The sequence below is a fragment of the Ammospiza nelsoni genome, chromosome 15, assembly GCF_027579445.1.
Source record: "Ammospiza nelsoni isolate bAmmNel1 chromosome 15, bAmmNel1.pri, whole genome shotgun sequence".
Classification (NCBI taxonomy): Eukaryota; Metazoa; Chordata; class Aves; order Passeriformes; family Passerellidae; genus Ammospiza; species Ammospiza nelsoni.
Genome location: NC_080647.1, coordinates 18,584,194 through 18,594,997, shown reverse-complemented (window position 1 = coordinate 18,594,997; position 10,804 = coordinate 18,584,194). Strand labels below are relative to the sequence as shown.

At 66.7% G+C, this 10,804-nt stretch overlaps 1 protein-coding gene across 4 annotated transcripts; it reads right to left on the bottom strand.

Annotated features, from left to right (window-relative positions):
- Positions 1-4,277: 4,277 nt before the first annotated feature.
- KLF8 (KLF transcription factor 8) lies at positions 4,278-10,130 on the bottom strand. 4 transcript variants are annotated; one of them, XM_059482828.1, is made up of 5 exons: positions 10,088-10,130; positions 6,485-7,031; positions 5,762-5,888; positions 5,524-5,657; positions 4,278-5,360 (listed from the first exon to the last, which is right to left on the bottom strand). In XM_059482828.1, the coding sequence occupies exons 1-5, from the start codon at positions 10,112-10,114 to the stop codon at positions 5,179-5,181; spliced, it is 1,017 nt and encodes a 338-aa protein (XP_059338811.1). In that variant the 5' UTR covers positions 10,115-10,130; the 3' UTR covers positions 4,278-5,178. The 4 variants fall into 4 exon arrangements, with proteins under 4 accessions (XP_059338811.1, XP_059338812.1, XP_059338814.1 ...); XM_059482829.1 differs by having other exon boundaries at positions 5,762-5,864; XM_059482831.1 differs by lacking the exon at positions 10,088-10,130 and adding an exon at positions 7,883-7,925.
- Between the last annotated feature and the right edge of the window lie 674 nt (positions 10,131-10,804).

Below are 10,804 nucleotides of genomic sequence, written 5' to 3'. Positions count from 1 at the left end.
GGACAGCCAGGCCCTCCCTCCTCTCACAAGAGATCGGGAGGCAGGTGAAGCCCCGGATTACAGGGACTTGAGCTAAAAGGCAAGAAAAGCACCGAATTTTGAGGAAACCCGGATCAGGCTGGGAAGCAAACCTCAGCTCCCACTCCCCAAATGAGCCCAGGCAGAGGCCCCTCCAGCCTGTCCCCAGCATCCCCACAGCCACCCTCACACCTCAGCACTGGGCTGGCTCCCAGGGGACCCCCGAGTACCCCACTCAGGTCCCACCCTCACACCTCAGCACTGGGCTGGCTCCCCAGGGACCCCTCAGAGCCCCCACTCTCACACCTCAGCACTGGGCTCTGGATCCCAGGGGACCCCCGGGAGCCCCATTCAGGTCACACTCTCACACCTCAGCACTGGGCTGGCTCCCAGGGACCCCTCAGAGCCCCCACTCAGGTCCCACCCTCACACCTCAGCACTGGGCTGGCTCCCAAGGGATCCCCGAGTGACCTACTCAGGTCCCACTCAGGAAGGGGAGCTGGGGAAGGGTCCCGGCCCTGCCTGGGGGTCCCTGGCCCATTTTCCCTCTTGGAGCAGCTCTTCCCTCCCTGCTGTGCCCCGAGCCCCCCCAGGCACCCCGGAGCACCCACCTGTGTCGGGGCCGTGCTGGACATCCCCAAGCCACTCTGGCTGTGCCTCCCTGGGCCAAGGCCACCGCGGGCTCCCGTGGCCAGGCCCCGCTCTCCTGTCCCCACGGCCGGCACACAAAGCTCTGCAGAGCTGCCGGAACAGCCCCGCGCCTCCCCCGCTCCCCCAGCGAAACCCAAAACCACCTATTTTTGTCTTTTCCTTTCTCCTCCTCGGGAGGTTTGCAGCCATCAAATGCTTCCCGGGAGCCCTTCAAAGGAAAAGCGGCCGCCCCGTCCCATCCACTTGCTAAACCAGTCTGAGCAGTGCTGGGCGGGCGGGCGGAGAGGCCCCGGCACCCCCGACAGGGACAGGGACACGGAACCGTCCGCAGGGATCCCAGAGCCAGGGCACCGCCACCCCACTGTCACACGGGGGGCCACCAGCCGGCAGGACCCCCCTGAGGGCTGCAGAGCCCTCCCAGTCACTGCTCCTTCGGCAGGGAAGCAGTTGGGGATTGCTAAATTCTTCTGCCAGCCATGGAAAAATGCAGGCAGGGGATGGGAAAGAGCTCAGAGGAGATGGGGAGGCCCCCAGTACCCCCAGTCAGGCAGTGGGGGGCACTGGGAGATGGAGCAGCTCCTCCAGGCGTTCCTGAGAGAGGAGAAGGGAGGTGAGGAAGAAGGGCCTGAGGCTGAGCTGAGTTTCCAGGACAAAAATTCAGAGTGCAAGGAAGATGATATTGGCCTTTTTTCCCCCCAAAACCCAGCCTTGGACCTTTGCCAAGCCTGGAAAACGACCAGGAGGGTTTTCTGGGCTCCCACCAGGCACAACCCCAGGCACTGGAGAATTCCCAGGGAATGTGGAGCTGGATGTGCCCCTCATGCCACAGGTCTTTGCTGAGGCTCAGGGACCATCTGTGCCCAGACAGGGGTGGCACAGCCCTCCCTGGGGGTCACCCTGCCCTGGGCATGCGCTGCAGGATAGGCCCAGGTGACAGGGATGAGGCAGGTCAAGGTGACAGCCAGGGAGGAAAGTGGCTGTGAACAGGGCTCAGACAGCTCCAGCACAGCACAGGGAGCAGCTGGAGGCCCCTGTTAAGGCTGAGCTTAAACGGGCCCAGGGATGTGGGTGGGGATCTCAAGGGGGGCTGCTCAGAGCAATTAAAATCCCTCAGGGCCTCACCCAGGAGAGGAAGCTGGGAGGAAGCACAGCCTGGACCCCCGGGATGGCAAGGCCAGGCCCTGGAGAGTGGGTGGCACCTGCTCTTGTGTGGCAGGACCCACACACCGCTGTCCCTTTGTGACCCCCAAACCTCTGCAGCTCCTCCCGGGATCTGGGGGCTGTCCCCCATTCCCCTGTGCCAGCATCCCTGCCAAGGCGCTCGGAGCGGGGGAGCTGCAGCCCGAGCACGGGAAGCGTTTGATGTCCCCGTGCTTGCACAACTCCGAGGCGCAGCGTTCCCACGGCATTTTTGGGGCTCCTCACCCGTGCCGGGGAAGCACCGGGGGCTCATCGGTGCCACGGCGGCCCCGGGCGCTCGGGGAAGCTCCCGCAGCACGGGGATCCCTCGGCTCCTCCTCCGGCCGTGGCTCAGCGCGGGCCGCTGGCGCCACCGGGTGCCCGAGCGCTGCCAGCGGGTGCCAGCAGCGCCCGGCCGGGTTTGGGGTGCGAGCAGCGCCCACCGGGACAGCCCCAGCAGCCCCAGGCACCGCCGGGGTCCCAGCCCCACACACGGACTGCGGGGCGCTGGGGGTGCTCAGGAGGGGGGGGGCACCCCAGGACCAACCTGGGCAATGAACGACAGGAGGGTCCCTCCGAGCATGGCTTTGCCTACCAGCACCCCAAAAAGGGCGAGCACAGAGCCTAATGTCCCAAAGTGCTACCCTGAACCTTAACATAGGGTGACAGCACCCCCAAAGAGCGCCCTGTCCCCCTAAAGAGCACCCTGTCCCCCAAAGGGCACCTCCCGAGAGCCCCCCCGTGCCCCCAGAGGAAACCCTGACACACACTGCCAGCACCCTGTGCCCCCAAGGGACCCCCAGGCTCTGGCTGAGGGTGCCCACAGCACCCCCAGTGACACCCCCAGGGTGCCCACAGGGGAGCCCCGGGGGTGACAAGGAGCCGGTTTGGGCAGGGGGTCCCCGTGGCACCTCATGCCGGGGGCCCCACGCGTGTCCCGGGTGGGGTTGGGGTTCCCGTTTGTCCCCCGCTGTCCCTCGGTCCCGCTGGCCGTGCTGTGGGTGGGGCCGGGCCGGGCCCTTTCAGAAGCTCCACCCTCGGCCGAGCCCAGGTGGCGCCACGAGGCTCTTCAAAAGGTGACAGAATTCCCAAATCCTCCAAAAGTAGGGTTTTTTCATTTCTGTAAGGAGTATTTTTTATCTTTTCTTTGTAATTTTTCTCCCTGGAAGGGGACATCTTTCATACAAAATCCCCAAAAAGCTTCAGTTGAAGAATTTAGAGATTTTTTCCTTAGTACTCCTTAGAGTCCTGTATCTGGGTTGTTCATCAGGACAATGAAGAGAACTGGGATGGGGCTGGAGCCCTGTGGCACCCCAGTAATGACAGGTGCCAGGCTGGTGTCACCCCACTGTGCCATCCTCGGTGCCCAACCCAGGAGCCCATCCCATGTGTTTATCCATCTGCAGCCTGGACATTTTGTCCAGAAGGACCCTGGGTGAGTCAGGATCAAAAGCTTTGCTGGAGTCCAAGAAGATTCCATCTCCTGGCTGTCCTTGCTCAGCCAGGTGGGACAGACACCCTGTTGTGGCAGGAAATCAGGCTGGACAAGCAGCACTTTCCCCTCATGGAGCTGAACCAATGACTGTGTTTTCTTCCAATACTTCCCAGAATCATCTTTTCCATGATTTTTCTGGGCACTGAAGTGACACTGACAGCCCTGGGGGTTCCAGGGTCCTCCTTCTTGCCCTTCTGGAAAATCAGGACAACAGTCCCCAGTTTCCAGCCAGCTGGGACCCCTTGGAGTCCCAAACCATTCAAAATCATCAAGAGAGGCTTTGTGATGGCATCAGCAACTCTTGGAGCATTCTCAGATGAATCCCACCAGGTCCCAAAGGGATATGGAGGGATCCAGCTGGAGCAGGAGATCCTGCACAAGTTCATTCAAGATCATTCCTGCAGTCCTGCTCGTCCAGCTCAGGACACTGGGACCCCCTTGGTCCATCCTCTGCACACAGAGTGCCTTGAACAGCTCTGCCTTGTCGCTGTCCCCTGTGGGAGGTGACATCCCCACCCCAACCAGGCCAATCCATGCTATTCCTACAGTGCCTCTTGCCATCAGTAGGTTTGAACAGGCATTGGCCAGCTGGCAGCTGTGCAGCCCAGCCCTGCAGGGTGGGTGGCTGTGCCAGGGGCAGTGCCAGCACTTCACCTGTGCCCAGGGGCAGTGCCAGCACTTCACCTGTGCCCAGGGGCAGTCCCAGCACTTCACCTGTGCCCAGCCAGACTCTCCCTCAGGCCATGGCATCAGGGACCACCTCAGGCCAGGGACAAGCTCTGCCCAGGCCACACCTGGCTGGTGGATGGCAAAGAGGAAAAGCACTTTCCCAAGCAGCTGTGAGCTGTTTTCAGGGGCCACAGGTCCCTGAAGTGCCCCCCAGCCTTTCCTCACACCAGTTCCCCCGTCCCCACACAGCCAGGGCAAAGCACCAGCTCAGAGGGAGTCTGGGAGCTGAGCATGGGAGGTGTCATGGTCCCCACCACCCAACAGCTCAGAGCATCCAACCCCAAATCCTGACACCCTCCCAGCAACCAGGGGGGTTGGCTGGGGTGGGGGATGAAGAAACACTCCTCAAAAACCATTATTAAAAAGCAAAGCGTGTGGCCACAGACGCTGGTTTAACTTAGAAACACTTCAAGTGGCCCAGAGTCTTCCAAAAAACCCGAGAGCTGCTGGCCCTCGTCCCCCCCACCCTGTCCCACCCCCTTGTAGAATTCCATAAAAGAAAAGTTCCATGTTCCACAAAGTTTCCGTTTGTGTGGTGCTGATGGTCTTGTTTGTGGGTCACTGTTGGGTTGTTTCCCCCTTTCTTGATTCCGCTTTTCCTCCTGGCTCTCTGCACACCCAGCACTTCCCATGAAGCCCAGCACGTGCTGAGGGGCACACAGAGAGGTGATGTCCCTTCTCCTGCTGGGACAGCCTGGGGATGGAGCAGGAATGGCCATCAGCTCCTCCACGAGGGCCTATCAACCCCTGCCCCCGTCCTTGCCACGGCTCCCAGGGAGTGGCAGGGGACAGGGAGCACACGGAGGGGGACAACAACGGGCAGGAGGCTGAAGAGCCAGAGGCAGCTGCTGGGTGAATTCCAGGTGAGGAGTCAAGGAGCCTCCAGGCGAGGACAAACCCAGGAATAAAAACAGCTGGGGACAAGAGAGAAGGGGCAGCAGTCCAGGATCCATTGTTTGCCGTCCCGTGCCGTGCCGGCGGGGCTCCTGCAGCGGGCACGGCCCGGCCCCGGCGCTCCGCAGTCCCCGCCCCGCCCCTCCGGAGCCGCGGGGTGCGGAGGATGGAGGGAGGGAGGCGCTGCCGGCTCCCAGCGCGGCGGGCACCGCTCACATCATGACGTGCCGCCGGCGGTGCAGGGCCAGGTGGTCGGAGCGGGAGAAGCTGCGGTCGCAGTCCGAGCAGCGGAAGGGTTTGATGCCCGTGTGCTTGCGGAAGTGCCGGGTGAGCTCGTCCGAGCGGGCGAACTTCCAGGTGCAGCCTTCCCACGTGCATTTGTAGGGTTTCTCGCCTGTGCAGGGGAGCACCGAGGGGTCAGCGCCGCCACAACAACGGGCTCCCAGAGCCCTCACAGAGATTCCAAACGGGGAATCCCTCTGCACTTCCACCCAGCACCCCCAAAGGGCCACAGCACCATCCCACGGGGAATGCAGGGACACCACTCCCAGCCCTACCTGTGTGTATCCTCCGGTGGGCTTTGAGGTGGGAGCTTTTGGTGTAGACCTTATTGCAGCCCTCGAAGTCGCACTGGTGGATGCGCCGCTTCTTCAGGTCCGGAGAATCGGCCCTGGGCCCCCGCGCCGCCGGCCTGCCGGGAGCAGGGAGAGCTGGAGCCACGGCCCTGCCGCCCACGGGGGCTCAGGGGGGCTCAGGGGATAAAGGGCGGGGAGGCACACGCAGGAGGACACTCACTCTCTCGGCAGGTCCTGGAAGGGCGCTGGGCCGCTCTCGGAGGCGCTGTCCTCGCTGTCGCTGTTCATGTCCATGGGGTACACAGAGCCAGGGTCCATTTTCACTGGAGGGGTCCGGGAAAGAAAAGCTTTAGGGCACAGAGAGGTGAGGGGTGAGGACAGAACAGAGACTTCCCCAAAGCACCCACCCTACATCAGGGTGCAGCCTTCCCCTTGCTCCTGCAGTGCTCCTGGCACAGCCTGTCCCTACAGAGAATAAAAATCCAACTGGGTTGATGGAGAACCCCCAAAGGGAGGAAACAATTTGGGGGCATTACTTTTGGCTGCCTGCTCCTGCCCAGAGCAGGGCAGATCCAGGTCCCCCATCCTGGATAAGGTGGGAAGCTGGGAATGTCCTAGGAAAGGGGATTGTGGGGGGCACAGAGAGCAGCTGAGCTGAAACCAGAGCTGCTGGCAGCAGGCAGCCAGTGGGAAGGGCAGGGCAGGCTGCCAGCAGCAGGATGGGTGGAGAACAGGCAGTGCCATGCCCTGTGTGTCCCTGCCCTCCCCATGTCCCCTGGGGGGCACAGGCTGGGGGCTGAGAGGCTTTGTATGAGAGTGGCACACGGCAGTGGCAGGGACACTCCATGGTGAAAAATTAATCCCCCTCAAGGCTGCCCCTCCACGAGGCAGGACAGACACCCTCCACCCCCCAGATTCCAGCATTCCCCCCAGGTGCCCTTACCAGACCCAGCGTTCTTGCCGTCCCCCCCGATGAGGGGCACGGTAATGGCGGTGACGCCGTCCGTGGGCACGGTGGTGTAGACGACGGGGAGGGACTGCACCACCACGGGGATGGTCTGCAGGTTGCCCATCTTGCTGGGCAGGTTGACGGAGGGGATGGTGTGGATGACGTGGAGGATCTGCTGCCCACCGCTGCCCTGCGTGGAGGCCAGGATGGAGCCGGGCGAGAGGACAGCCGGGATGGCCGAGGTGGAGCTGAGACCGGAGGGCGGGATGGACACGGTGCTGGGAGCGGGAACCGGGGGAGCCACGAGCATGGGGGAAGACTGGACCGAGGTGGTAGGCGGTGGCGGTGGGGCCGAGGCCGGAGCCACTTTGGATTTATTGAGGGAGAGATCGACGGGCTCGGCCTGGGGCTGGCTGCAGTCGCTGGCCAGCAGCTCCTCGGGGGGCTCCGTCTTGATGTCGGCCAGCAGCACCGGGGGGTCGAGGGGGCCCTCAGCCAGCAGCGCCGACGAGCTCATGGCGGGCGTCGCCTTCTCCTGGCCCTGCAAGAGACCCGCAGTCCGTGAGGAACCAGGGAAACTGAGGCACGGGGCGGGGGCGAAGGGGTTTTTTTAACGGGCTCTCACCAACCAACCGACCGGGGCGGCGCCTCGGGGCGGCTCCGGCGGGGCGTGGGGCCACCCGGGGGTCGCCGGGCCGGGCATGGCGGGGCCCGCCCGTCCCCTGAGGCGGGGCCGGGCCCGCCGGGCCCGCCCGTCCCTCACGGACCCGCCCGGCCCCTCACGGCGGCGGCCGCGCGCGCCGAGGGCGGGAACCGCAGGTCCCGCCCCCCCGCCCGCGCCTTTGTGCCGGCCCGGGCCCGCCCCCCGCGGGCGGGGCGTGGCGGGGGCGTGTCCCGCGCGCGGGGCGGTGGCGGCCCCGCCCCGCTCCTTCCCCCCGCGTCTTAAAGGGGCCGCGCCCCCCCGGCCCGCGCGCCCCCGCCCGGGGTCACTCACGCACTGACCCGCGGGGCTCCCACGCGTGTCCGCCGCGGCCGCAGCTCCCCCCCGCCGCCCGCGGCACCATCTCCCGGGCCGCGCCGCCCGAGGTGCGAACGGCCCCGCGGCTCCACCTGGGCTCGGCCGCGGGTGGAGCTTCTTAAAGGGCCCGGCCCGGCCCCCGCGGGAGGCACCGGGCACGGCCCCACCCGCGGCACGGCCGGCACTGCGCCCCCGCGGGACCGCGACACGAGCGAGGGACGAGCGGGACCCCCGGCCCCACCTCACCCCGTTCTGAGTCCCGGGGCACGCGTGGGGACGAGCGGTACGGGGGAACCCCCGGCCCAACGAGCTCCCCGTCACCCCCCGCGCTGCCCCGGGACACCCCGGCGCTGCCCCCGGCCCCCCGCACGTACCTGCCCACGCAGGGACCGTCCCCGCCCGCGGAGCCCCCACGCACCGGCCTCGCGCGGCGGCCCCGCCCCGCCACACCCAGCGCCGCGCCCCGCGCACACGGCCCGGCCCCGCCCGGGGGGGCGGCGGCTACAGCGCGCCCCCGGCACCGGCACCGAGCCCAAAGCACCGGCACCGAGCCCTGCCGATACCGGCACTGAACCCCCGGCACCGGCACCGAACCCTCCCGGCACCGGCACAGGGTACTCGGAACGGGCACCGAACCCTCTCGATACCGGCACCGAACCCAAGGAACCGAACCCTCCCGATACCGGCACCGAGCCCAGAGCACCGGCACTGAATCCCCTCGGCACCAGCACGGAGCCCCCGCTCACACAGCGAACCCCGAATTCACCGTCCCCATAAAACCGGGTTCCCCCAAAGCGCCTCCACACTCAGGGCAGGGATCCCCCGAACCCCGCACCCAGCTAGGGATCCCCCAACAGAGGCACAGAGTCCCGGAACCCCCAAACAGAGCCCCCCACGAATAACCCCGAGGTACAGCCGGGAGCCCCCAAACACACCGCAAAAAGAGCCAGAGACACCGGGAGCCCCCCAAACACACCCCCAATAGAGCCAGAGACACCGGGAGCCCCCCAAATACACCCCAAAAAGAGCCAGACACATCCCCCTCTCCCCAGAACCCTCCTCTTCACCTGGGGACCCCCTGGCGCTCAGTGCCCCCTCCAAATAAACCATAAATCCCCAAACACCCCCAAACAGAGACTGAGACCCCCCCAGGACCCATATATTGGGGCGACCCCCCCCAGCACAAACACTCAGCCAGGGACCCCCACCAAACACCCCCATAACCAGTCAAGGACCCCCAAAACACCCCCCTCGCACACTCACAAACTACCAGCGCCCCCAAAAACCTCCACTCTCAGGTAGGGACCCCCACAGACCCCCCCCAAACCCCGGGATCCCCAAAACACCCCCCAACAAGGAGAGACACCCGTCAGACACCCCTCACTTAGGGACCCCCTGCAACACATCCCCAGGTCCTCGAAGCACCCCCTGCAGCCAGAGCCCCCCAAAACACACCAGGGGACACCCCCAGACAGACACACAACTGCCCCCCGCGCCTGGGGACCTCAGTGTCCCCCCAGAGCCCCCAGGACCGGCCCCTCACACCCGGGGGCTCCCCACAAACAGGTTCATTGAAGGGGGTGCAAAAGGGACACCCCGTCCTCCCCTGGGGGACCCTCCCTTACCCAAATTTGGGGGTCCCTTGCACCCCAAAGCCCCGCGGGGGTAGGGGGTGCGGGATGGGGCAGCGGAGTGGGCGGGGGGTGCTTGCTCGTTGCACCCCAAATTCCAGCACTGCTGACCCTCCCCCCCTTTTTGGGTGAACTGAATTCCTCCGTCCTCAGCCCGGTGCACCCCAAAGCCAGCCAGGGGTGCGGGGTGGGGGCTCGGGGGGCCCCCCCTCAAACCCACGTATCTGGGGGTGCTGTGCACCCCTCCCAGCACTTTATGTGCCCCCACTCCAAGGAAAAAATTGGTGCTCCCCCCGTTTTTAGCCCTAAACAGCTTAAAGAGGCATTTCGGGTGACCTTGGGCGGGGGGGTGAGCGTGGGAAAGCGCCTTCCACGCCCCCCCCACCGCTTTGTCCCCTCGGTGTCCCCAGCCCCTCCCCCCGCTGCGTGTCCCCCACCCGTGGGCGTGGGGGGGTCACACCCCGCCGCCGCCGCCACACCCCCCCGTGGAATTTCCTCCGCGCTCCACCCTCCGCCGGCGGCCGCTGGGGACACGGGGGGAGGGGGGCACGGAGGGGACACGGAGCGGGGACCCCCGTGGGGTGAGGGGCGCGGGGGGGCACGGGGGGGGGGGGTCGGGGCCCGAGCGGGGCCTGTCCCTTTAAGAGCAAAGGGCGTGGGAGGGGAGGGCAGGGCGGGGCCGCTGTGACCTCCCGGCCGCGGGGGGGCGCCCTGCCCGGAAGCGCGCGCGGAGCACGGGGGGCGGGGGGGGGGGCACCCCACGCGCGACCCCGCGTGAGGGGCGAGGGGGGAGGGGAGGCCTGAGGGGCGCGGGGGGCGGGGCCCTCCCCCTCCATCCCTCCCTCCCCTCCCTCCGTGTCCCCTCCCCCCGCCCGACCCCGCGCTCCCATCCCCCCCCCGGCCCCCCAGTCCCCCACGCGCGCCCCCCGCGCCCCCGGCCCCACGCACCGGCCCCCGCGCCTCCTCCGAGCGCATCCCCGGCCGCCGCCGCCGCCGCTGCCCCCGGGGCGGTGCCGGGTGGGGCGGGGTGGGGCCCCCACGGGCGGGGAGGGGCCGCGTGGGGCGGAGCTCCCCTCCCCCACCCTCTTTTTTTTGGGGTGGGGGTGCCCCGCCCTTGAGATGACATCATCGGCAGCCAATGGGCGGCTCCCCTCGCATCCGGCGTTGCCATGGGAACGCGCAGAATTTGGGGGAGGGGGGTGGACCCACCCTCCCACACGGAGTGCACCCCAAAATCGGGGGGGGGGGGGCGGTGCTGGAGGGCTGAGCCCGGGGAAGCTCCTGGCGCTTATGAAGGGGAGCAGAGACCCCCCCACATTGGGGGTTTGGGGTTCTGTGCACCTCCACCCACAGGCGCTGGAGCACCCCCAAACCCAACACCCACGGGTGCCCTGGGGGCGCTGCCTGCACAGGTGAGCCCCCAGGTATGTGGGGCACCCCCTCAGCACCCCGGGTTGGTCTCCCAGGGTGGCAGGGTCCTGCCAGAGCTGGGGGAGCCTCTCCAGCGCCTGCAGCCATGGGGGGGTCTGGGGGTCCCCTGGTCCCTTCCTGGGGGTGTCTGGGGTGGAACTGCCGGTGGGAATCCATCCCCACGCTCCCTGAACCCCACTGGTTTTCCAGCCCTCATCCCAAGGGGACCTGGCTGCTCCCAGTGCTGTGTCCCCA

Bases quoted from the DNA above. Each gene is read 5' to 3' on its own strand.
- KLF8 (XM_059482828.1), bottom strand. From the start codon at position 10,114: ATGCGCTCGGAGGAGGCGCGGGGGCCG. The intron at 5,889-6,484 runs GTAAGGGCACCT...TGTGCCCTAAAG, and splicing joins CGGCAAGAACGCTGGGTCTG to CTTTTCTTTCCCGGACCCCT. The intron at 5,658-5,761 runs GTGAGTGTCCTC...TGCTCCCGGCAG, and splicing joins TTCCAGGACCTGCCGAGAGA to GCCGGCGGCGCGGGGGCCCA.